Source organism: Camelina sativa, chromosome 20, assembly GCF_030686135.1.
Source record: "Camelina sativa cultivar CO46 ecotype springtype chromosome 20, ASM3068613v1".
NCBI classification, from domain to species: domain Eukaryota; kingdom Viridiplantae; phylum Streptophyta; class Magnoliopsida; order Brassicales; family Brassicaceae; genus Camelina; species Camelina sativa.
The window spans coordinates 33722111-33749624 of NC_141899.1; the positions used below are offsets into that span (position 1 = coordinate 33722111).

The 27514-nt window shown below is 34.4% G+C and overlaps 2 protein-coding genes and 2 pseudogenes across 2 annotated transcripts; 1 reads left to right on the plus strand and 3 right to left on the minus strand.

Annotated features, from left to right (window-relative positions):
• Positions 1 to 10412: 10412 nt before the first annotated feature.
• Positions 10413 to 11067, minus strand: LOC147919809 (ubiquitin-conjugating enzyme E2-16 kDa-like). Its single transcript, XM_087504115.1, has 3 exons — positions 10986 to 11067; positions 10859 to 10908; positions 10413 to 10673 (listed from the first exon to the last, which is right to left on the minus strand). The coding sequence occupies exons 1-3, from the start codon at positions 11065 to 11067 to the stop codon at positions 10413 to 10415; spliced, it is 393 nt and encodes a 130-aa protein (XP_087360241.1).
• Positions 11068 to 11968: 901 nt separating this feature from the next.
• LOC147919810 (uncharacterized) lies at positions 11969 to 13983 on the minus strand (annotated as a pseudogene).
• A 3950-nt stretch (positions 13984 to 17933) lies between these two features.
• On the plus strand, positions 17934 to 23069 carry LOC104772891 (putative ADP-ribosylation factor GTPase-activating protein AGD8; annotated as a pseudogene).
• Positions 23070 to 23642: 573 nt separating this feature from the next.
• On the minus strand, positions 23643 to 25859 carry LOC104771878 (F-box protein At5g46170). The gene is made up of 2 exons (XM_087506621.1): positions 24419 to 25859; positions 23643 to 23997 (listed from the first exon to the last, which is right to left on the minus strand). The coding sequence occupies exon 1, from the start codon at positions 25613 to 25615 to the stop codon at positions 24446 to 24448; it is 1170 nt and encodes a 389-aa protein (XP_087362747.1). The 5' UTR covers positions 25616 to 25859; the 3' UTR covers positions 23643 to 23997; positions 24419 to 24445.
• Positions 25860 to 27514: the final 1655 nt, after the last annotated feature.

The window sequence follows — 27514 nt, forward strand, 5'->3', positions numbered from 1 at the left end:
AAATACAAGGTTTTAGTTAGGGGTATCATGGTAATTGTCATTTGAGTTTTCTACTTTTGGCCCAAACAAATGAATGTTGGGCTTCAAAGTCGTTTAGTTTATTTTAGGAAACAAAACAGAAAACTATAGAGAGGGACAATTTTTGGGTTTGATATCAAATTTTATCTACTCTTATCTTTGGGACAAAGGCAAAAATGCCCCTTTTTGCCTTCAACTTTTTAAAAATGCCCTTGGGAAGGGTCCATTTTTAAGGGTACCCATTTTTTTGGTGAAAAAGACTTTTTTACCTTTAATGAAGGAAACCAAATTTTCTTTCCACTTCACCGTGCTTCTGTCCTTCCTCAACCGACGATTCTCTCTCCTTCGTTCATCGGCGATTCTTCGCGGCGATTCTCGATCCTTCTTTGCAGCGATTCTCGATCCTTCTTCGCGGCGATTCTGCGCTTTCGTCTCTCGTACACGTAAGTCCCGACATTGATTCTGGTTCTATCGCAGGCAGGTTCATTCTTTCTTTGTTTCTTTCTGGGTTTATCAATTTGGACTATCACTTTTTTAAATTTAGGGCTTTTAGATTTCTTTGATATCGATTTGGAATATGTAAACTCTTTTAAATATGGATTTATGTTCTTTTAAAATAGTTTTTAAAAGTCCCTTCAGTTTCTTTGATATCGATCCACATTCAGATCTGATGCATTCAGATCGATAATTTTGTTTGATATGGATTTGAAATTAGTAAAGTCTTGTAAATTTGGATTTTTGTTATCTCTTGTAAAACACTTTTTAGAAAGTCCCTGTTAAACCATTTGATATCAATTTTTAGATCGGTCGTAGTTGAATTATGTTGATAAAGTGTGTTGATAAGATGACTTCAGATCGATAATGTGTGATGTTGATTTTAAAAACCCTTTTAAAACTCTTGTTAATCCGTTGAAAAGTCTAATTAAGTGTGTTTCTTTAACAGATGGCATCAAGTGATTTTGAACCCCTTGCACTACCAGAACCAACATATGGTATGGGTTTAGAACCAATTGTTGGAGCAAACATATGTCAACATTCGGACTTAAGCCTAGTTGCCAAAGTTAAACATACATTAGGAAAAGCATCTTTCACGAAGCTTCAATCTTCCTTCCTTGGGCACATCATCGAACTTTCGGCCAGAGACATCAGATTTTCTGGGAAAATATTCCACTACTTGATGCTGAGAAGGCTGAAGACAAGAGGGAGAAACTTATGGTTTATAGTCGACATGCAACCTCTTCGGTTCTCCTTGAGAGAGTTCTTCCTTACAACAGGTAATTATAAAGTGTTTGCAATGGTTTTAAAACCCTTTTAAAAACCCTTTTAAAACCCTTTTAAAACCCTTTTAAAACCCCTTTAAACTTTAAAATTGTTAAAAGCCCGTTAAAACCCTTTTAAAACTCTTTTAAAACTCTTTTAAACTCTTTTAAAACACTTTTAAAACTCTATTGTAAAAGGGTTCTTCCCGTTTTAAAAGTTTTAAAAGTTTTAAAACCCTTTTAAAACCCTTTTAAAACCCTTTTAAAACCTTTTTAAAACCTTTTTAAAACCTTTTAAAACTATTGTAAAAGGGTTTTAAAAGGGTTTTAAAACCTTTTTAAAACCTTTTAAAACTATTGTAAAAGGGTTTTTCCCGTTTTAGAAGTTTTAAAACCCTTTTAAAACTCTTTTAAAAGGGATTTAAAAGGGTTTTAGAACAGTTTATATTAGGCAAGTTTGAACAAACTAACATCATTGTTTTATTAAACATAGGGATTCAATGCGAACCTATTCATAGAGAACCAAGGAATAACGGCAAAGATCCAATTAGTGAACCATATTCTTGGGCGGTGAGAGGAGATTACACTTTAACTCAACTTCAATATCGACTATTTAATGAACCAGAAGAGGGTGAAGAACCTTTGGATGACAAGGAAAAGGAATGCCTCACTGCAGTGGTATTAACAGAAGCTATTTTGATGACACCAAATTCAACAGAGAAGATACCTCTGTCTAGGCTTAAGCATGCATCGGATTTCGAGATGTATACAGCCCAACCATGGGGCAAGGAAGCGTATAACATTCTCGCCACATGCATTCATAAATTCGATAAAAATACTTGGTCAAAAGGTCAGTATAGTGTCAAGGGATTTCCCATGGCGTTATATATATGGGCCTTGAGTGCTGTTCCAATTTTTGGTGATACATTTGCGAGAAGATGTAATTTTTCCAGAACATTCTATCCACTGATTCTCAACTGGCAATCAAGTCGTTTTGCAAGGTTTGATGATATTGTTGAAGCTATTAAGACAGTAACTTGTGTAAGTTTTGAATTCTATTAAAAGTGTAGTTTTGATTATTCATTGGTTATCTATATTTGATGAGTTTTGTTTTGATGGATTTTGATTATTTTTGTAGGTTGAAGTCAAAACAATAATTGGAGATCCACAAGAATATAAGCATTTGGTTGATAAAGATGACAATGATTTTGAAGAAGTTATTGACTTGGTTATGAAAGGCTATAGGTTGAAGAAAGAAGAATGGTCTTCTAGATTAGTTGATATTTACTATGCTTTGGGAGAGTTGGGTGACAAAATGGGCGAAAAATTGCCAGTCTTTGAGAAACAAGAGAAAATGGAGAAAAATTTGTCAGATTCAGAAAAACTTGACATAATCCTCTTTATGTTAGATGACTTCAACAAAAGACTAGAAGCCATTGAAGAAGCTGTCAAAACCACATCAGGGAAAGATAAGGATAAAGGAGTAAGATTACAAGATCGCACCTTTTTCGCATATATTGGACACTAAACTCTTTAAACTGAGGTCCTTTTTTTTCTTTTCCCTTTGCAGTCTCACGAAGATGAAGATGGACAGAATAGAAATGAAGAGGTTATAAATGAAGAGGTCAGTATCTATTTTAAAAGTTTTTCTGTTTAAAAAGTGTTTTTAACGGATTTACAGCATAACACTGATTAAAGGGCAACCATAGTGACTTAAACCTTTTAAAACCTTTTTGAAACAGAATGTAAAACCTTAAAAATGATGTTGTTATATGTTCTTTTGTTTTGTGGCAGGCTGGCAAACAAAATGTTGATGGAGATATTGCTAGAGAAGATTTCGTAGAAAGCCAGTCTGCAGATTATGTCCGTCCGTCAAACACACAAGATGGGAGCTACGCTGCAGATGATGAAAACACTCAAAAAACTGGTGGTGATGATGGTAATTACTTTGAAGAAACACCAAAGGTACATATATCTAGTATTTTTATAAGTTCTCAAATATCCTTTTAAAAGCCTGTTGTAAACCACAATTGTTATCATCTTTGAAGGATAAATCTCCTTCTCCACGCCCTTCTACACCAAAATTTGATCTTCTTTCTGAAGAAGATGAGGTTAGTGAAAAAGATAAAAGCATGGATAAAGAGAAGGGAGCAAGCAGTAAGAAGAGAGTTTTGAGAGAGAGAAAACAGGTAAATCATTAATTTTTTATATAGTTGTTATGAGTATTTTAAAAGATTTCATCAAGTAAACCAAGAAAATGATGAACTGCAGAGAAAGTGTAAGCAAAGCAATGATGGTGATGATGATGTTATGAACAGAAAAGAGGTTAGTAACTAGTTGTAGAAATTGTTATACATTTTATTAAATGTTTTACAAAAAATTGTGATTATCTTGAGGCACTACAGAGGAAGAAGCGTAAACCAAGTGACAATCCAGATGCTGATATTCAAGCTAGAGAAGGGGTATGTATCTAACTTAATTATTTCTATGAGATATTTAAAATGTTTTCCAGTGTATCGATATAAAGTGCGAAATTTTTTTGTTTTGTAAAGCCACAGAAAAAGAAGAGTAAATCTGATGATGTTGGTGGTGTGCAAAGAAAAAGTGAACGAAATACAATTCCTTCTATTCACACTCAGCCGCCTTACACGGCCGAGAAGAAGAAGGACCCAATACTTTATCCTTTTTCCAAAGTTGATAAGACCCGGTTAGAAGTATTTAGTGACTGGAAGAATTCAAGGAAAACAATGTAAGTTTTAGTTTCTAGCAACAAAAGTAAAAGTTCAAATTAGTCTTTTAACAGATGTATTCATGGTTTTATAAGTATTCATGGTTATTCTGTTTATTTTTTGATTTAGGCAACTAACAATTCTGGGTAAAAAAGTTGATGCTAAGTGGTTCACAACACTAGAGACGCCAGGAAAGTCGTTAACAACAATGGTATGATTACAAAGCTTAAGGTTTTACAATGTGTTGTTAACGTTTCATGGGGTTTTAAAACTCTTTAAAAGTTTTTAAAGAGTTTTAAAAGGGTTTTTAAAAGGGTTTTTAAAAGTGTTTACAAGAGGTTTAAAAGGTTTTAAAAGGAATTAAAATATGTCTTCTAAGCGGTTTCAAAGATTTACAATGTGTTTAAATTGGTTTACAAGATGATGTGTGACCGGGTCTTAACTTATTTATATGAATTATTTGACAACAAGACTTGTTTTAATCTGTTTTTTGTTGTTGTTTAGCATGTTGATGCAGTTGTGAAGTTGTTAAGCAGAAGAGAAGAAAGTCATCCGCACTTCTTTAAAAGCAAAGCATTGACATTGGCTGAAACTTCTTTTTTGAGAGAGATTGATGAATATTACTCAATATTCGTTGACAACAAAGATGAATATGAGTTCCCTGAAGAAAGATTCAGTCAACTCTTCAAGGAAGCACCTACAAACAAAATACTGGCGCCAATGTTGGTTAAGGAAAGACTTTGGATGCCATTGATGATCAATTTGGAGAAGAAGGAGTTGATTATCTACGACTTAGGCAAGCATTTCTACACCAACAAAATTAAAGACAAACAGGTGGGTGCATATGCTGTTGCAATGCCTTATATTGCCCAGAAGAAGTTTGGGATGAAAAATGATACAGAGAAATCTCCGTTCAGAATCAGTATTATAAATTGCATACCTCAGGTAAATAATGTTGAGCTTGTTTTCTAGTTTTTTGATATGGTCTCTGTAAATACTTTGGACTCTTCACTTTGTTTTTTCTTGATAGGTTGATAAGATTGAAGATAGTGGTGTCTTCATGCTGAAGACAATCGAATGTTTGGCTATGAGCATAACAACACATGGCAATCTTAAAAATGAGTCAATTGGTGATTTACGGAAGAAAATGGCGGTTGATATCTTTGCAGGTCAGTGTAGGTTTTTACATGGTTATTTAAACTGGTTTTAGATGGGTTAACAACTTTTGTATTGCAAATGTATTTTAAATGGTTCTAACATCAATTATATTATATTTGCAGAATTACAAAATGACTAGGATAATGGAAGTTTGCATCTTGCTGGTATCTGAACGTGATCGCAGGAATGGTGCTTTAGCTTATTGCATCAAGAACAATATTTTAGTTTTTTTACTGTGACACTATTCTAAAAATATGTTAAGTTACTCCTTTTATATATATACTTCGTTTAAGTTTTACGTATTTACAATGAAGTTTAAAACGTTGTTTATCATTTCCGAATCCTTTTAAAAACATTTTAAAACTCTTGTAAAATCCTATAAAATTTATTGAAATACCCAAAAAAAAACTCTTTTAATCCTTTTAAAATACGTTTTAAAACACTTGTAAATCCTTTAAATTCATTGAAATACCCAAAACAAACCCTTTTAACCTTTTAAAATCCGTTTTAAAACGCTTGTAAAAACTTTTAAATGGTTTTAATACTATATTTTAAATGATTTTACAATGTTTTTGTATAATAAGGGTGAAAGCCCTAGGCCTAGGCCCAATAGTATATAACCTTCACTCCCCCCTGTATCAATTGTCCCTAAAAGCAAGGGTTTCTCTTTCAAAAGGTACAATTTTCCGTCTGGGAGGTTGAAAGTCGCGAAATTCACTCAAATCTGTATTTGCTCAAATTGGGTTCTCGATTTCGTCGGATTGTAGACACGAAATCGTCGGATTGAAAGTAGGAGTCGGCTGATTGGGTACGCGAGGACTTCAAATTGCAATTTCTCTTTGTCAAATTACGGACTCTTCTTCTCCCTCGTTTTTCCTCTCAGTCCTCTATTCGAATTCGTCGTCTCTTCTTCTCCCATTTGTAAGTTTGGTTTGGAATTTAATTTTGACTTCAATTTCTATTTCAATATGAAATTTTATGATGTTTTGGTGAACTCGGAATACGAATGTTGGAAATTTATCAATGTCTTTAAAAAGTTTTAAATTGGTTTTAAAATAGGATTTATAAGGGATCTTGGGTGCATGTCTTGAATATGTTCTCTGTAAACAATGTTGACAGGTTTTGCGATATGAGTAATTTTGAAGATTCTGCGAAGAAACTGTGCTTTCCAAAAAGATTAATCACGCCAGGCACAGAGGGAGATACATTAGAAAGAGTTACTAAATATTCTTCAGAGCAAGCTGTTTTGGCGACTGTAAAGAATGCATTAAAAAGAAAAGAGTTCCAGCAGTTAGAGAAGTCTTTCTTGGGTCCAATTATAGAATTTGTTAATCGGGAAAATATCAACTTCTCGAGTCAACTGGTCCACCACTTACTGCAGAGGAGGATTTTGTCTGCGAAAAACGAGCTCTGGTTTGCATTTGATGATCAACCTATGCGATTTTCGCTAAGGGAATTCGTCATAACAACAGGCCTTCCCGTAGGCACTGTTCCATCAGGTACTGTTACATCGAAAAAAGATTTGTGGATGAATGATAAAATGACCTGCAAACGTCTTCTTGGTACTTTGAAAGTTAAAGGAAAAGACATGAAAGCTGAGGAAAGAATTAGATTAGGTGCTTTGATACTAGTGGAGGGGATATTGATAGCTCAAAATCCAGCAGTTCAAATTCCCTTAAAGAATTTGCTGAGAGCCAGTAGTTTTGAGAATTTCTGTAAGTATCCTTGGGGTGAAATTGCTTACGAATCATTAGTGAGAGATGTGAAACAAATGACTGTGGGAACGTTGGCAAAGAAACAGTATGGAATGGCTGGCTTTCCATTTGCAATCCAAAACTGGTTGTTATCTTCAGTTCGACAGCTAGGGGAACATTTTGGTGTTAGGGAAAGCATTTCAAGCCAAAATCAACATCTCCCACTGATCTTACAATGGCAAAAGACATCTTCCCCAAAATTCAATGAAATAAAATTTGTTTTCGAGTCTTGCAAGGTACCATTACTTCTCTAGAACTATTTTTTTTTGTTTTCCAACAGTTTTAAAACACATTGTAAACCCTTTTAAAAAAATGTTAGTAATGTAATTTAGATTTACAATGTGTTTTAAACTGGTTTACAAGACTTTACAACGGATTTACAAGGGATTTCTAGAGTTATAAAAGAGTTTTAAAAGGTTTTACAATATCTATATAAGACTTTTGATATATAATATGAATCGATTTTTCTTTGCAGTTTGAAGTGAAAACAATTGTCGGTGATCCCGATGAATATAGCCATTTGGTTATGCCACCGAATGATGAAGACAAGGATTTTGACGAAGTTGTTAAACTTGTAATCCAAGGCTATAGGATGACTAAGGAGGAATGGATTCAAGGATTTATTCAAGTTGAAAAGGGAGAACAAAATCAAAAAAAGCGTGTGAGAGAAGCTGCAGGGCCATTCTTGAATCAAACTAACAAAAAAAAAAGAATATCTTTTAGTGAGAAAATTGACATGATTTTAAAAACATGTCAACTTACTCACAAAAGATTAGTGAGACTGGAGAATCATGTGGGGATCACTACTGCTGCTGCAACACCACAATGGGAATCAAGGGCATTTCAAGAAGAGGAAGTACCAGCCTCGGCAACTGCATTTCAAGAAGAGGAAGTACCAGCCTCGGCAACTGCATTTCAAGAAGAGGAAGTACCAGCCTCTGCAACTGCTTCCCAAAAAGAGGAAGTACCAGCCTCTGCAACTGCTTTCCAAGAAGAGGAAGTACAAGCCTCTGCCACTTCTTTTCAAGAAGAGGAGTACGAGCCTCTGCCCCCGATTTTGAAGAAGAGGAAGTACCACCTTCTCCAAGTAAATTTGTAAGTGAAAAAAAAACTTAGTTCCTTTTAAAATCATTTTAAAAGTGTTTTAAAGAATTTTTAACAAAATCATATAATCGTTTTCAAAGGTTTTGCTAGTGTTTTAAATAGTATTAACAAAATTTACAACATTTCTAGGTATCTAAAGAAGATAATCAAGATTATCAACATGAGAAACATACTGACTTGAGAGGGGACCCAAGTGTTATTCCTGAAGAAAATACCCAGGATACTAATGAAAATGATCCACAAGAAGAGGATATGAATAATGATAAGGTATGTGTTACTTGAATATGATCGACAAATTTTAAAAACCTTGTAAAAACATATTTGAAAATAATTTACATATGGTTAAAAAAAATATCATTATTTATGCAGGATGAGAAGCCTAACAGTGCTGATGATGTATACTCAAGCCAAGAAGAAGCGTACACTATTATATCGGATGACGAAGAGTGTATTAATATTTCAGATACTGAAGAAGACCCAAGCCAAGAAGAAGCTCCCACTCAAAAAGAAGACCCAAGCCAAGAAGAAGCTCCCACTCAACAAGAAGACCCAAGCCAACAAGAAGCTCCCACTCAACAAGAAGACCCAAGCCAACAAGAAGCTCCCACTCAACAAGAAGACCCAAGCCAAGAAGAAGCTCCCACTCAACAAGAAGACCCAAGCCAACAAGAAGCTCCCACTCAACAAGAAGACCCAAGCCAACAAGAAGCTCCCACTCAACAAGAAGACCCAAGCCAAGAAGAAGCTCCCACTCAACAAGAAGACCCAAGCCAACAACAATATCACACCAGCCAGGAAATCGGCAGTTGTAAGTTGTTGAAGTCTTTATTATAAATGATTTTCCCTGTTGAAAATGACATATAATATTTTGTTTCTTATGTTTGTATCAGTGCAAACACCTACTACGCAGGAGAACAATATAAGTGACGAAGAAATGAAACAAATCGAGGAAGTTATAACTTCTTGGTCGAAGAGCGAGGACCTCAAAACTATGCTTTCGTCAATTGATAAAGTAAGTTTGAAAAAATCATATACTTGTTATCATAGGCGTTAGACATTAATAAAATTTGGATGTTCTACATTGTAGTATCTTTGGCAAGGGAATAAGTGGGAAAAAGTCTATGCCATGGATTTGATGACTAAAGAAGATGTAAAAAAAGTAACAAGGAGGGCAATATTAATTCTTCATCCTGACAAAATTCCTAAAGATGTTACTCCACAAATGAGATACCTTGGTACCAGAATGTTTTCAAAATTAAAGGTTAGTGAACCTCGACTTTTGTTATTTAAAGATTTTATGCACATTTTACTGTTATTTAATATTAACTTATATTTTTGTTTTCTTTTGCAGGAGTACAAGGATAAATACTTAGGTTAAGGAATTTGGCATCTTGCTGGTCGCATCAAGAAGAAATAATGAATGGCAAAGTATTTCAATGTTTAGTTTGCAAGTAGATTTTTAAAAATTGTCTTTTTAATGTTATGTAAAACTTTTTAAATGGTGTTAATCCTATAAACAGTTTAGTTATACATGAGTAGTTTGTTCAAACTTGCCTAATATATGAGGTTATTGCTTAAAAAACTGTTTTTAAAAAGGGTTTTAAAACCTATAAAAACCTTTTAAAAGGGTTTTAAAACCTTTTAAAAGGTTAAATCTTCTAAAACGGGTTAAAAGAATTTTAGAAGTTTTTGAAAACTTTTTTAACATCTTTTTAAACCTTTTAAAAAACCTTTTAAAACCATTGTAACTCTTTTAAAAACCATTTAGAAATTATTGCTGGTATATAAACGTGATCACATCAAAAAGAATATTGAATAGAATAGTATTTCAATGTTTTAGTATGCAAGTATATTTAAAAAAATGTCCTTTTAATGTAAAGTTATTTCTTTTCGCATGTAAAACCTTTTAAATGGTGTTAATCCTATAAATGGTGTTAAACTGTTTATAGGTTTTAAAAGGTTTTAAAAACCTTTTAAAATCTTTTAAAAGGTTAAATCTTCTAAAACGGGTTAATATTATTTTATGCTTCAAAAGGTTTTAAAAGGCTTTAAGAGAGCTTTAAAAGTGTTAAAAACCTTTTAAAACCTTTTTAGATGGTTTTAAAACCTTTTAAACGGGCATATAAATCTTTTAAACCTTTTAAACTTTTAAGATTATATCTTGTTTTAAGAAATTTTAAAAGGTTTTACAAATGGTTTATAATGATATATCAATTTAGTTTGCTTTTTTAAAAGCTTTACAAGTTTTTTCTAATATTAAAACAGTTAACTCTGAATAAAAAATATTTTTTAAAATAGAGTTTACAAGAGCAGAGACTGAAATATTTTATTACAAAGAACAAAAACAAGATAAATTATTCAAGAGTTCTTAAAAATAGATATGAACTATCTCAGTTTCCTCTCCCAGCATATTGATTAGTCATCTCTCTAGCCATGGCTTCAAACCTTCTCCTATCAGATTTGTAGAGGTTAGCAAGATATTCAATAGTCTGTTCCTCATCATTGACCTCTGGTTCAATCAACTTCTCCACTAATTCCTTGAAACCCTTAACAATGGACATGGGAGTCCAATAGTCGCGCCTCAAACGTTTTAGGTGAATGCCTCTCCTATCTGCTACATTTGGGTGGCAAATTCTTGTGATGAAAACAACCTGCATAATCAAGAAATTTTATTTAAAAAACTATTGAGTTGCTGCAAAAAAAGAGTACTAATAATCATGCTTGCTAAAATAAAAAGGAGTATAATCAAAAATAGATACCTTGGGGGACTTCTTGGGTAATCAGATGGAAAAGTAAGCCTAAGTTTAAACACTCCCCCTTCATAAGGAGTATTCACCGGTCCGATTAGAGTAGCCTCCCAACGGAAAATGTCGTCATCAACAGTTACTAAAAAAAAGGCAAACACTCAATCTCTTTTATCCTTAACAGTAAAACAAATCTACTCTGAAGATGTATGTGTTTACCTGCTGTGATGTTTGGCGAAAGACCCCTGTTCAGACATCTCAGATCAGTCCTTATAAGGCTTGAAGGAGAACGACGGGCCATTTCTGACGGATTGAAGGAAGAATATAAATAGATTTTTTGAATCTGGGAGATAATTTGGGAGACAAAGGTTTGATTTTTCGAATCTGAGAGATGATTGAGGAGTTATCGTGAGACAAAATGTATATATAATAGGCGAAGCGTCGCTTTGGTTTACAAAAAGTACCCCTTCAACGCTTAATTAAAACCGAACCAAATCGACGCTTCGCTTAATACCCCTTCAATAAATTAACCCTTTGAAATCTTATCCATTAAAATCTTACCCCTTCGTGTGTTTCCAAGTGACTCTTCGCATATTACCCCTTCAATCGTCTTCCACAAAAAAAACTTAAGCGATTCGAAATCAAAATTCGAAATCGTCTCTATCTCTTCAAATCATCTAAAATCGTTGGAGGGTTTTGATTACGAAGAAGTGAAGGAGACTGAAGATGGTGAAATCAGAAGAAATTTAGGGTTTTTGCAGTGAGAGAGAAGAGAGAAAGAGATGAAGAAGAGTAAGAGGAAGGGGAAGGGGAAGGGGAAGAGAGAGAGAGTGTGGCGACTTGCTTTTTACAAGATTTTATATATATGGTTTTTAATCGTTGTAGGGTTTTACAAGAGTATATATGGATTTCAACATGTTTTAAAAGGTTTTTAACATGTTTTAAAAGGTTTTACAAGTTGTTTTAAAAGGTATATATATATGGTTTTTAATCGGTGTAGGGTTTTACAAGAGTATATATGGTTTTTAACATGTTTTAAAAGATTTTACAAGTTGTTTGTAAATGATTTTAAAACAGTACGACTTGCTATTTTAAAAGGCAGTACAAGTTGTTTATAATGGTTTAAAACTGTAAAATCTGAAAAAAAATTCTGAGAAAATGGAGTTTACAACACCACAGACTGAAAAAAATTTATTAAAAAGAACAAATTCAAGTTGAATTAAAGAGAGAGAGAGAGAGTTAGATAGCTGCAACACAACTAGATTTGTTGTGTCCACACTGACCGCACCTACTGCATTTGTATTGTTTTGAATTTGTCTTAGCCTTTCCATACTCCCATGAACTAGCTATTCTCTTTTTCTTTCGCCTGCCACTAGGTATACGAGTAGAAGGTGGCCGAATAGAAGTACTAACACTCTCTAGAATCTCCCAATACTCCATATCACCTACTGGGTGAATGCTCTCTGAATATGCTAAACGCTATCTGTAAAATAAAAAAGAGGAAGATAAGACTAATATAACTTTGATAAAACTTTGAAAAACCTTGTAAAACCTTTTTTAAACTGTTTATAAACCTTATAAATAACTTATAAAACCTTTTAAAACCTTTTAAAACATTGTAAAAACCTGCCGGATCCGTTACTTTAGCAACCTTTTAAAGACCTTATTAAAAAAGAGATTTATAACCTTTCAGTGGAATGATAATCATCAACAAACATGTTTTCATTGAGATTGACATGTTTGGCAGCAGCAATTCCATGTGCACAAGGGAATTTGTCAATATCAAACATACAGCATGTGCATTTCCTTGTGTCCAAATTCACCATAATGTCTTTAAAGCTGCTTTAACCTCGAAGATATTTTCATTTACTTGACTAACTTCAAGCCAGCGGGTAGTATTATTATAAGATTCATTCATCTTATTCCCAACTTTTGTAGTAACAGCATATGGATGTCGACAGCTCTCCTCACGTCGTTCATTAAACCACCTAGTCAAAATAGACCTGATTGTATCAAACAGGCAGACAATTGGATACTCACGAGTCTCTTTTAACCTGGAGTTAATGGACTCGGCACAATTAGATGTCATAATGTTGTACCGGTTTGAAGGAGAATATGCACGTGACCATTTCCTAATATCAGCTTGCCAAAGATATTCTCCAAGATCCGGATCACCATTGGAAATTTGAGTGAACAAATAATCAAAATCATACTGAGTGTAAGCTCTTGAAGCATCATGAACAACTCGAAGAAGAGAAGCCGAAGCTCTAAATCGTGTTTCCAGGTTCTTTTGCAAGTGGAAAGTGCAGATCCCGTGATGAGCATGTACATAATTTACTGATAGCGCAGTTGCAATTGAAGAAGCCCGATCAGACACAAAAACTAGATCCTCTTCATCAGGAATAATAGTCTTCAATCACCGCAAAAACCAATCCCATGATGCATCATTCTCAGAATCAACAACAGCAAAAGCAATAGGATACAACTGAAAATTACCATCCTGAGCTGATGCAGCAAGCAAAGTCCCTTTATATTTTGATTTCAAATGGGCGCCATCAATAGAAATAACTTTTCTCATCAACTTAAAACCTCTAATTGATGCACCAAAAGCTAGAAAACCATATCTAAACTTATTATCAGAATCAGCTTTGATGTAAGTGATAGTACCTGGATTCTTCTTTTCTATCATGTGAAACCACCTCGGTAAAACCTCATAACTATCAGCAGGTATACCCCTAGCAAGTTCTGATGCATGTTCTTGAGCTCTCCATGCTTTTGAGTACGAGACACCAACTCCATGGTCAATCCTAAAAATTTCCATGAGCTGTTTGGGTCTGAGAGGAAGCTTTCCTCCTGCAAAATGGTTACTAACCAAACCAGCCAAAGTCCTTGCAGATGCTTGGCGATGACTAACATTCCTTAAAGCAGAGTCACAGCTGTGCTGACTAATATACTTTCGAACAACAAAGCTATCTGATGCTTTAGCCTTAGTTGCACGTAGCCTCCAACTACATTTTTCATCAATACATTTAAGAACATACCTCTTGTTGTCTGACTTAAAAGTATGAAACTCAAAACTATGCTTGACTGCATACATCCGCATCTGACTTCTCATTTATGCTTTGTCTTTGAATAACTTTCCACAAAACAGTGAATCAACATCGATTAGACCAGTTGAGTGTGAAGAACCAGATGGATACCCAACAGAGGTTGTCATGTTACGAGGAACACCCTCGACATATGGATTTGGTATTGGTTGATCCTGAAAGTACAAATCAATGGTTATTTAAAAGGTTTTACAAGTTTTTTTAAAAGGTTTTACAAGTTATTTAAAAGGTTTTACAAGTTATTTCAAAGGATTTAATAAGGTTTACAACCGTTTTCAAAAGGTTTTTTAAAGTGTTTAAAATGTAAGTTACTTGAGTATGAGTAGAAGTAAAATCACCAGAATTGCCAGTATATTGACTTGAAGAAGCAACAGGAGAACAATAAAAACGAGGAACACCCTCGACATATGGATTTGGTATTGGTTGACCCTGAAAGTACAAATCAATGGTTATTTAAAAGGTTTTACAAGTTATTTCAAAGGATTTAATAAGGTTTACAACCTTTTTCAAAAGGTTTTTTAAAGTGTTTAAATGTAAGTTACCTGAGAATGAGTAGCAGTAAAATCATCAGAAGTGCTAGTATATTGACTTGAAGAAGCAGCAGGAGGATCACTCTCGACATATGGATTTGGTATTGGTTGACCCTGAAAGTACAAATCAATGGTTTTTTAAAAGATTTTACAAGTGATTTCAGAGGATTTAATAAGGTTTACAGTTTTTAATAAGGTTTACAACTGTTTTCAAAGGTTTTTAAAACGGGTTGAAAAGGCAGTAAATTACCTGAGTATGAGTATAAACATCAATAGCATTCCCAACTAACAGATTTGAGCTTGTTTGATCCTGAAAGGATTTGTAAAGTATTTAAAACGTTTTACAAGTGTTTTCAAAGAATTTTATAAGGTTTTGTAAGCAATAAATAATTTAAAATTCTAAAGTAGAAAGTTACCTGAGTAACAGCAGTAACACTCTCAATAAAAGGAGTAGAGCTAGGTTGACCCTGATAAAGAAACATTCCTCAAATCAGTTACTTTTCTAAAACAATATTAGAAAGAACAAGAGAATGAGTTTACTAAAAATACCTGCTCTACAATCTCACAAAAATCCTCAACAGTAACACATAGATGAAGAACTCCTCCACTTTGTGCATATTTGAGTTTAAAAGCTTCAAGCTGCCTATCATTTCTAATAAAGATAGGAATACTACCTATAGTAGAAGACTTAGCAGGCAATGAATAACTAAGCTTTAAACATTGTGCCTGAATATCAATGTCAAAATCTTCTAATAGAATTTTTACCAACTCACTAAATCTAGTATTCTCATCAATGTTAATCAAAGAAGCTCCCCTTTCATTATCCATCTCAAATTCCCAATGAATATTGTTGTTCAACTTCCACAAACCACATACTGCATACAATTCAATCATTTGTACACCCAAACAAATCCTGACAAAACAAACCAATAAAACTACATTAAAAGAAGAGAGATCCGAACAACTATATCAAAGAATAACAGTAGATGTCCAAAGATCTAATAAAGGACATTATTATCACGAACAGATCTAAAAGAGCAAGTGTTAAGACCTAAAAAAATTCTGACATCAAATTTGAAATCGAAACAACAATCTAATAGCTAACACAAAATTGAAATTGAAATCAAAACAAAAATACAGAAACAAGCTTACACGATGGGAGAAAAAGACTTTATTATCACGAACAGATGTAAAAGAGCAAGTGATTAAGACCTAAAAAAATTCAATTTATAACGGCGGAGGAGAGATTTGCTTTATATCTCCTAAAAATTCAATTGCTCAATACGATGGGAGAAACACTTACACGAAGGGGGTAGAAGAGACGACGAACTAAAATAGAGAACTAAGACGACGGGAGAAACAGTGATAACGGCGGAGGAGAGATCCGACCGGAGAAGGAGAGATGTCTCCGGAGAAGAAGAGACGAAGACGAAGACGATGGGAGAAACAATGATAGCAGCGGAGGAGAGATCCGACCGGAGAAGGAGAGATGTCTCCGGAGAAGAAGAGACGATGACGAAGACGAAGAAGGTCGACGGCGAAGGTATAATAAGATTGTCGGTATACTTATAAAACAAGGGCAAAAATGTCTTTAAAAAATAATGGAAAGGTATAATTAAAAATGATCATCAAAGAGGGTATTATTAAAAAGGGGTATCAAAGAAAGGGCATTAGTAACAAATTCTCCTTATCTTTCCTCCTTGTTCACTTTCATTATATTTATTTGATTTATTAGAATTTCTATTTATTATTAGTGTTCCTCTCGATGTTTTTAAACCCGGACCGAACCGGTCGGTCAGACCGCTCCAACCGCGACCCGGTAGACATTCCGGTACGGATTACTTCTAAAAACTGGACAACTAAAAACCTGCAAAAACCGGAAAAATCCGCTAAAACCCCGTGAACTGGTGGTTTAACCGGCGGGTCGGACCAACAGGTCTATATCAAATTAAAATATTTAATTTTTATCACATTTTTAAAATCAAACCAAATTAAAATTAAATGTTGTTATTTATCCAAAAATCACTTAGTTATTTTCTCTAATCATCTAAAGTTTAATTTTAGTTGTTAGTACTTAACTATATATGTTTTGTTCATATATTTATAGAAAAGTAGACGTTATATTCATAAAATGTAAACAAACCAATAAACTCATTGACCCGTGGTTCAACCGGTCCGACCGGTTGACCCAATGACCCGAAAGACTTCCGATTCACCTTCCGGTCCGGTTTTAAAAACATTTCCTCTTAACAAAACAAAGGCCTACCTACTGGTAACCATTAGAAGAACACACAAAAAAAAAACTAATGCAGAATGGAATCAACAGTTTTTGATGAATAAAATCTGCACAGGTAACCAAACAATAAAAATGTCTTTTAAAATATATTAAATATTAAATAAATCAAATTTCAATAAAAAATACTTATATTATTTTTAATGTATATATATAATACGTTTTACATTTGATTTTAGAATAAAATTTGTACATTAAATTTTAGATATAAATAATTAATATTAATAATTAATATTAACATACAATAAAATTTAAGAGTAATTTAAATTTGTTTTACTATTCATACAGTTTTCAAATACAGTTTTAAGATTAGTTTAACATAAAATTCCTTTCAGAAATATTTTTCCTGTCAATACATTGTAAAAATATGAAAGTTTTATATTACAAAACTGAAATTTTAATAATAAACATATTTTTATTTATTTTAAAAATAAAATAAACGAATTTTAATATTTGTTCTTTTTTTTTGTTCCATTTGTTCCTCATCAATTTTGGGGAGGAACATTTTTGTTCTATTGTTCCTTATTTTTTGAAGAATGTAGGGGAAAAAATATTACTTTCAAATGGGAGAAAAATTGTGGAATAGAGAGGTATGATATTCCTCCTCATCTTTTTTCCTAAATTTTGGTCACTAGTTGATGCCAAAAGTCTTAATTAAGGAAATAATTTATGTAGATCAATCAATTTTAAAATTATTAATTTTAACATTATATTACAGTTTTTTAACTATAACATCTAAACCCTAACTATTTTTTATAAACCCAAATCGATATATAATTTTGTTTAATTGTAAAATATAAACCCTAACCACTCTTTTGTAAACTCAAACTGACATATATAATTTTGTTTAATTGTAAAATCTAAACCCTAACCACTCTTTTGTAAATCCAAACCGACATATAATTTCGTTTAATTGTAAAATTTAAATCCTAACCACTCTTTTGTAAATCCAAACCGATATATAATTTCGTTTAATAGTAAAATCTAAACCCTAACCATTCTTTTACAAATCCAAACCCACATATATTTTTATAAATAATAAAATTTAAACCTTAATCATCTTTTATAAAATCAGATCGACATAATTTTGATAAAAAATCTACATAATTTGTTTCTTTAATTTAATTTGTTTTGTTTTTTTTTTAATTTTAATTTTGATTTATTTTTGAAATATGATATGACATGGTATATTGTTGTATTTTGATTGTTATATTTTGACATGGTATATTGTTTTCTCTAGTCTCTGACAAAGCAAACCCTAGATTTCGTCTACGATGGCTTCTCACAATTTTACCGACAAAACTATAGTTTTCAGAAAATTGCAAGCAAAATCTGAGAACAAGGTATGCTTTGATTGTAATGCGAAGAATACAACATGGGCATCGGTTACAACGAGATTTTCCTATGCATCGATTGTTCAGCCATTCATCGGAGCCTCGGTGTTCATATCAGCTTCGTCAGGTCAACGAATTTAGACTCATGGAGCCCTGAACAGCTCAGGGCAATGATGTTTGGTGGCAACAACCTCGCTCAGGTGTTCTTCAAGCAACATGGATGGACGGACGATGGCAAAATAGAGGCTAAGTACACGTCGTCAAGAGCGGCTGCTTTGTATAAGTAGATTCTTGCTACAGAAGTTGATAAAGTCACTGCAGAAGAAATTAATGCTGCCCTACCATCATCTCCTGTAGTTGCGAAAGCTTCTAATGAGGTTTCTTCTTGTGCTGTCAAGGAAGAGTTACCTCCTTCTAAACACGAAATTACCAGTGCCACTTCTTCTACTCCATATGTGCCAAGTACGTTTAAGAAACTTAGAACTATTTGTTGGAAATAGATCTAGAAGCAGCCACTTTTAACCTTTTTTACTTCTTACTTCCTTAAAGTGTTCTTACAGACACACAAACATATTTATATGACATCTTATCTTAACCTAGATACCTTATCTTAATTGTTTCATTTCACCAACACAAAATACAACAACTAAACCCATTAACATATATATGGGCCTTCACTAACTTCTGGCCCAAAGCCTTTTACTTCTTTCTTCTTCTTCCTCCACGACACAACACTTCTACAACTCTTCTTCTTCTTCTTACGCTTCTTCCTCTTCTTCTTTTCTCCTACATCTGCTTATGAATCTCTCTGCTCTTAATCACCTCAGCATCTTCTTCCTTCATTGTCTCTTGTTCCTTATTGAGCAAAGGATCAACTTCCAACACTCCCTCTTGATCCTTTTGCTCAATCCCCAAAATCTGACCTAAGAAATTGATTCTCTTTGTTTCTGCAACTTCTTTGATTTGGTTCTTAATTCCTGGTCCTATGCCTCTCAGGATATCAGCATAGCTCACCGGTAGGTTCTTTTGCTCCCTCATTGTCTTTATCTCGCCAATCTCATCAGGTTTGATATAACTCTTCATTTTTCCGGATCTGGCCATTTGCTTGAAATCTCTTGCATTCTCTTCGACCTTGACTGAAACCTGATGCTTGTTCTTGTCCTGCAGGTTCTCTTGCAAGCATTGCAAGCCATAGATCCCTTCTGCAACATCTACACAACTCACAGGTAACTTATCTTTCTCCCTTATTGTTTCATTCTTTACCTTAGCAATCTTGATTGAGTTTGACCCAGATTCTGATCTCATCATGACTGATCCCTTGTTTTTGCCATGTGTTTATGCAATCTGAGGCTTCTTATTCTGCATGTTAGTCTCATTGCAAGTCGAAGCATCAATCTCCATTTCATGTGAGTGTCGTGAGCTTGAGTTCTTCTTTTCTCTCTCCCTCTTCTCCTTCTTTTTCATATCTCGAGTCTTCCTCTTGTTTTCTTTCTTATTTGCCCTTTGAATTCGATTTCTCTCCATAATCTTTAGCTTCTTCTTCTCTCTCTTGATGTAATTCAACTCTTTCTCCTGCAGGTACCTGTCTGCAGCAACCTTCACACAGTCTCCATCTCCCTCATCAATTGTGATGATCTCTGGTCCATACACTTCAGGTATAATGCTTGAATTTCTCTGTTTTCCTTTCATAGATTGTTTGAGCTTCAGAGATTTTAGAACATTAGCTTTTTGTCGATTGTTGCAGGATGAGTGATCTATGGAGTCATCAGTCTGGACCTTGCTCTTGTTAATCTCTTCTGGTTTTGATGGTAACTCTGATTTCTCTTCTTCAATTCGCTTATGTCTTAACAAGGCCTTGACACATTCTGATTTTATACTATCTGAACCGTTTTCCTTTTTCAACGCTGCTTGCAATCCTTTATGTTCCTTCTTAGTCTCAACATAAGCATCATATACGTCCAATAGCTCTTCCATGCTCGGTGACTTGTTCTTCCTCTGGTTGGAATTCTCTTCGCACAACACCTTGAGATCTTCAGTTTCATGCTCCATGATTGCAGCATCCTCCTCTCTCTGAATCACAACAGGTTCGTAATTCATAATCCCAATGAATTCATTTAGAATCTGACTTTGTTGATTTTTGGATTCTGATTCTACACACTCTACCATCAGACACTTATTCATTCTTTGATGGCTGTTACTAGATTCTCCCTCTTGGTAGTAACCATTTACAGTAAGATTTATCACTTCTTCAATCTCACTGTTTTGAGATTGCAGTTTTGCAGGCCCAGTTTCTCCAGATTCTTCCACATACCCTCTAGGTCTTGTTTCTGCCTTCTCTTGTGATGTCTCTCCTTGCTTTCTCTCTTTCTTCATTTTCTGAAACTCAATAGAATAACATTCATCTCTCATGGGTGCCTCTAGTATCTTTTGTCCTTCTTGACTAGTGATTATGCATCCTGATGAGTTGAACATCATCCCGTAGCCACTCTTCATCAGTTGAGGAACACTTAGATAGTTGTGTTTCAGGCTAGGTACATAAAGAACATCCCTTATTGTTCTTTTACCAGTCTCAGTCATTACAGTGACTGTACCTTTTCCTTTAGCTTGAATAACATCATCATTGCACAACCTTACACCTCTCCTAATGTTTTTGTTCAACATAGAGAACCAGCTTTCTTCTTTGGCCATGTGACATGTAGCTCCACTTTCAGTCAACCAGATATTACCATTGCTTGAGATATGGTCATGAGTTGCTGTAAACAACCCTTCTTCTTGGTTGTCTTCTTCTTGGTCTTTTCTGTTTATTGGTGTTTGACTTTGTTGTTCTGCTTGAGCTTGCATCTGGGTTTGATTGTGCTTGAGTCTGCAGTCTCTAGCATAGTGTCCCAGCTTTCCACAAACAAAACAGCTTCCTCTAGGTCTGACTTGCATGTTTTGTTGTGTGCTTGTTGTCTTGTTTTTGTTGTAGTAGCACTCTTCCTCACTGTGATTGTTTTTCCTGCATATGCTACACCACTTTGACTGAGATGATTCTGACCTGAATGTGTCTTGCATATTTTGAACATTTTTGAATTTCTGAAACCTTGCTGCAAATGCACCTTCTGCGTTTCCACCATTTCTGTCATCTAATCTCTTCTCTTGTCCTTGTAGGGAGTTGATTACTTCAGCCACAGTTACAACTGCAAGGTCCTTTGTCTGTTCTATGACCCCCACATAGGAGTCAAACCTTTCTTGAAGTGAGCACAAGATTTTAGACACCACAATAGATTCTGCCATTTCTTCTCCATGAGCTCTCATCTCATTTACCAAATCTGCGACTCTTCTAGCAAAGTCTTTAATGGTTTCTCTTTCATCTTGTTTCAGGTTGTAGAAGTTTGCTCTCAGCCTCTGTAGCATTATCATGGAACCTTTTGAGTCACCTAGGAACCTTAGTTGAAGTACATCCCATGCATCCTTTGAGGTTTCAGTGACAGATAAGTGACTACTAAATATTTCTTCAGAAACAGCGCTAAACAACAACCGTAAAGCAGTTTGATCCTTCATCTCTAACTCTTCCCAGTCTATCATTCTTTTCTTTTCATCTTGTGTGGGAGTAGTTAACTTAGGTGATACTGGGATACCTTCTGTAACTACCTTCCATAAACCCTTAGACTTAAGTATAGCCTTCATCTTTATAACCCATAGACTATAGTTCTTTCCATCAAACACTGGAACCACTTGAACATTCTGCATTTTTATCTTACGACTAGTTGCAGTCTTAGAGGTTACCTGATTTTTGCTTCTTCCCTTTTTTTTTTTTTTTCTTTTCTCGTTTCCTTTTGCTGTGCTCTTGTGAACCAGCTTGTGCCTCTAACTTTCTTTTGTTTCTTGTGCAGGTTCCAGGTCACCAAGAACTTTGAAGCTCTGATACCATGTTGGAAATAGATCTAGAAGCAGCCACTTTTAACCTTTTTTACTTCTTACTTCCTTAAAGTGTTCTTACAGACACACAAACATATTTATATGACATCTTATCTTAACCTAGATACCTTATCTTAATTGTTTCATTTCACCAACACAAAATACAACAACTAAACCCATTAACATATATATGGGCCTTCACTAACTTCTGGCCCAAAGCCTTTTACTTCTTTCTTCTTCTTCCTCCACGACACAACACTTCTACAACTCTTCTTCTTCTTCTTACGCTTCTTCCTCTTCTTCTTTTCTCCTACATCTGCTTATGAATCTCTCTGCTCAATCACCTCAGCATCTTCTTCCTTCATTGTCTCTTGTTCCTTATTGAGCAAAGGATCAACTTCCAACACTATTGGTGCTAGACGGGCAGGAAAAACTGGTGGTCTTGGTGCACAGAAGCTTACTACTAAGGGGAATCTCTACGACCAGAAACCGGACAAAGTTATTCCTGCTACTTCTTTTAAGGACCACTTGCGATCTCAAGGACAAAGCGGTGCTGATGCACAAGTTCTTAGCCATGTTGCTCCACTAAAGCCTTCATCAATTTCCAGCTCTTTGAATGTTCAAGTTGAAGAATCGGTTGAAGCAAGAAAGAAGTTCTCAAACGCAAAGTCCATTTCTTCTGCTCAGTTTTTTGGAGATGAGAAATATATATCCGATAATCTTCCATCAAAAACTACCCTTGAGGTGAATAAAGACATGTGGTTATCACTGAGCCAAGTGGTCAAAATCAAGGATAAGCTCGTTGGGGTAATACTTGGAGCTGATGTTTGTGGCCTCCGAAAGGAAGTGACAGAGTTAATGCAGAAATTACATGCACAAGATGCTGACGGCATCCCTATTGTCACCCGTCGGGACTGGGTCCACAAAGTGTGTGACCAAATCACAGAGATTCCATGCCACATCTATTTTCTCCCCATATATGGAGACATACTTAGGAGTACCGAACAGGATATGTGTGCCCTAATGGATGAACTATATGGGACGGAAGTGGAACCTGATTCTATTCTTGCAATAGCAGATTAAGCGTTTACTGTCAGAAGAGAAGGGAATGAAGAAGCAAAATGGTATCTACTACGAGGTTCACTCTTCCTGTAAAAACGTAGTGAGGAGAAAACAAAATATTGAATCAGAAAAAAATACAAAAATACGTTTAAAAACACCATACATTTGTTAGCACAAAACTAATACAGTACTTATTTTAGTGAAAATAAATACCGTACGTCCGTACCTACAAGGATAATTTTTTACTAAAACTCTATAAGGATTAAGAATTTGGTTCTTTACACAGCTAAGCTGAAAAGAATTAATAGAAACCACAGAATCTGGTCGGGAAAGAATAGAAGTAAGGTTTAGAGTTTTCTATCTCATGCAATGTGTTGAGCCATAGCAAAGAACTTGGCATGTTTCATCTTGCAGAGCTCATACAGAATAAAAGCCAAACACTTGGAACCTAATTTCGTTTCCACGACTTTTGCGTTGCAACCCGCACAACCACACCTTAATCTACTTTCCCCTTTTTAAACAAAAAAATTTGCCATTCAACAATCTCAACTAAAGTTTTCTTTTCAGTGAATCTGCCATTGTTGTAGTTTTTTTTTTTTTTTTTTTGTTTAACAGTTCTACAAAAAAATTACTGAACAGAAATAGAACAATTCGCAAACTACAATCTTAGATTACTTTGTATAATAATGACAGGTGAATAAGCAATACCTACAAATATTCACATAAATAGAGAAGAGCAAGCAAAGGAGAAGACTTTTTAAAGTAACTAACAAAGACAAAACAAAAACAAAAGAAAACTCGTACATGATATCTATAATTTGTTGATATATATATATGATTGCGAGATCCTGCAAAAGCATATGCTTCAAGGAAAAAACTAGCTAGCAGATGCAGTAGGCAGCAAAACTTGTTGTCTGGATTCATCAAAACTTCGATTTTATTCCATTCTCTGCTTCCCCATGATAGGATTATATGCAACATTTCTGAATCGAGCCATCGGATTCCCTGATATACAATAAATCATAACAATGAGAAATCTATGTGCTTTCATAAATAGTGAAAGACATTTGTAAAGATTACACAACGTAAATCCCAATTTCTGTTATCAATCTATGATCACAAATGCTTAACTAGACATTAAATGCAATGCAGTAAGATGTAGCAGTGACACCTAAACTCATCTTCAAAGCTTTACCAATGCAGAAAGATCAAATCCTAATGGTTTCCACAAGAGGGAAGGAAATCAATTCTTCTTGCCAAATGATGTTCTCAAATGACTTCATAAACAGCTGATTGGTATTCTCAAGCTCCTAATGTTGTTGATAAGCTATTATTACCAATGCAGGCACAAGGAAATTGATTCTCGCATAAAAAGCTTTCTCATTTCACTTCATAAACAGATTAGAGGACAGGAGCAATATCTTACCTCAGATTCCGACTTAAACCGTACAAGCTAGAACGAGTTCATTTCTAGGCAGTAAGTCCTTCTCTTAACAAGCATCTTAGCAGCCGTCTCATAAGGCTCTTCAAAAGCTGAAGATACCCAAGAGATATCAGAAACTTCCTTTTTCGACTCGCTAGGTCTTATCGCAACCAAAGTCGCACCTTTTAACACAGTTCCATCAGGCAACTCCAAAGTTGGCGCATACCAAAGCCTCATGTTCAGAGCAGGCACAAGTGTCCTCTTGGAAGCAGAGGAAGCTGATAATGGTTTCACCCTAAGTTCTTCTAGCTGATCTCTGTTCATACAAAGCACACCTTGCCCATCAGAATCAGTGAGAACTAAACTATCAAGCGTCTTATGTTCCGCGATGATCGGCTGTAACAAGTAATGTCGTGCAGATGCAGCAATCAAAGAGCTAATAGTCCATACAACACGCAGTTTCAAACCTCCGTTTGTGTAAAACGATTCCGGTATACTCCCGTTATCGTCAGAGGCAGACGCTTCAACGATTGTAGTATCACAAGCTTGAGAATTTCTCATTGGATTGGGTTGAATCACAGAAGAAGCACCGAGAATCACACAATTATCAAGAGTAGAACCAAATTCAGCTCTCCATTTCAACAAAACTCCATCATCAATCCCTAATTCACCACTAGGAAGCTCAATACGCAAGTAACGAATCTCATCGAAGTTTTTCAAAACCTGCGTAGGAGAATGATGCGTAACACCTCCTTGCTCGATCTCTCCACCTTCATCATCACCACCACTAATAGACAAAGAAGACGATCCAGAACCACCGCATGAAGATCTCTTGGTACCAAGGAATTGACCTAAAGCTTGTAACGGCTTCACAATGCCACCGACAACAAGACGGAATATAGCGGAGAACGATCCGGAAGAAGCAGCGGAGCGAGATTTGATTGACGATAGAGACGACGAGTCGTCATCGGAGATGACGCAATCGACACGAACGACGACGTTATCGACTTGAGGAACGAGAGAATGAAATCTTCTAGAGACGACGCAGCATCGTCCGAGAGCTTTGACGTCGCCGATTTTGTTGAAAACGAGGAGGAGGATTGAGTCAGGGAGACGATCGAAGTGGTCGATTTCTAGGGTTTGAGGTGGTTCGGGATGGATCCGTGACGGTGGATCTGAGCGGTGGACAATAACGGCCATGGATCTATGAGAATTTTAGAGGGGGGGGGGGGGGAATTTTCTAGGGTTTGTGAGAGATTGATTCAGAATCAGAATCTGAGCTTTTGGAGAAGATAACGCATTTCGGAGATGTTTCTAGAGAGAAGATGAAAATAAATAAAAAATCAAATGGTGGGAGGAGATAGATCCACGAGGTTTTGTCTCTACTTTAAAGCGCGTCGTTTCAAAATGAGCGCGTGTGATGCGTGAAGTGTTTTTTTTTTTCTTTTGTCAATCAACAACTGATATGACAATTATATATTTTAATTTTTTTGTGTAATAAGAATGTATATATTGCCAAAAATGTATTTATTGTCATTTTGATAAATATAGAAGAATATCAAATTTATAGGTAGCTGTGCCACGTGAGAATGAATGGTATTTGCATTTTGCTTGAGATTAGAGTCTTAAGTCTCATATAAGATGGGATAACAATATTTTTAGGTAACATATAAAAGAATGTGGTAAATTGGTAATATTTCTTTGTTGAGCTAACATTTTAGATTGATTATACTACATTTCTAATATGGTATCATAATCTATGGTTAGGATCAACCAACAATTCCCTATAAAAAATTGGTATTTTCGAGATATTAGGTTTGGACAGTCTGTGTATTGGATGGTTTCCTATAGTTTTTGGGATTTGTTAGACTACATTCCTAATGTAGTTCAACACAACAATACGTCAATACCACAACAAGGCATAAACACTTATATGGATCACACAAGTAGAATCCTATTTTTTGTGAGAAATTACTCGCTGAATATGTCCTAACTAGTCCCAAAAAAAAAAAAGTCCCAAAAGTTATCTCAAGAGCAAAGAATTGTCATATTCTTTATATATTGCTCAAAATTTGTTATCTCTTCCGATGTGGGACTTTAGACTCTAATACCTAATAGAGTAAAACCTCTATAAATTAATAAAGTATGGACCATGAAATTTTATTAATTTATAGAGGTTTTAAGTTATCGATAAATTAATTATTATTAATTTATCGATAAATTAATATTCTCTGAATTTATGAAGAGATTTTTTAATTTTTATAGTTTTTAATATTTTTATGGAAAATAAGATATTTTGTTATAATTCACACTTTTATAAGATTTTCTTAATTTATATTTCGGTTATCCTAATATAATTGATGTAAATAGTTTACTAGGTTATCTAGGTGAAAATGATTAATATTTAGAAGTTCAAGGTTTTGAAGAAATAATTGTTATTATTCTTCATGATGAAATCCAAAAAGATATTCCGGTATTTTTAGAACCAAGTACACGTAAGAAAGCAACTATCTCGTCTAAGACGCTCCACAATTTTTAGATGTAATTTGAGAAAACAACACAAAAAAAAATTTGATGCAATGAAAAAGATTATAGATGAACTCCAACAAGAATGCAAATTCAAGAATAGACAAACAATAATAGAGTCATATTTCACTAAATTTTCTTAGATATATATGTATATATATATATATATTTTAGTTTATATCATTATTAATTTATGATATTAATGAGACTATATTTTACATAAGATTTCAAAAAAAAAGCATTATCTTATTATTTTATCAAATTGTATCATTTTTTACACCAGCCCAACTTGGGATCGGAAAATTTTATTAATTTAAAGAATATTAATTTATAGAGGTTCTACTGTATATACTATATACATATATTTTGTCATCTATACATTTTATACAAAAAAAATAATTACAAAAACTACCGAAATCAAATTATATAATTCTGAAAATTAAACTGGTGGATAAACAACACATCCTGAGGATATAGAAGACGAAATTTTTTCTAATATAAATAATATAGTAGGTGATATTTTGATATTTTTAATTTCATAATATAGTTTTTAAAATTTTTATGATATGGCTG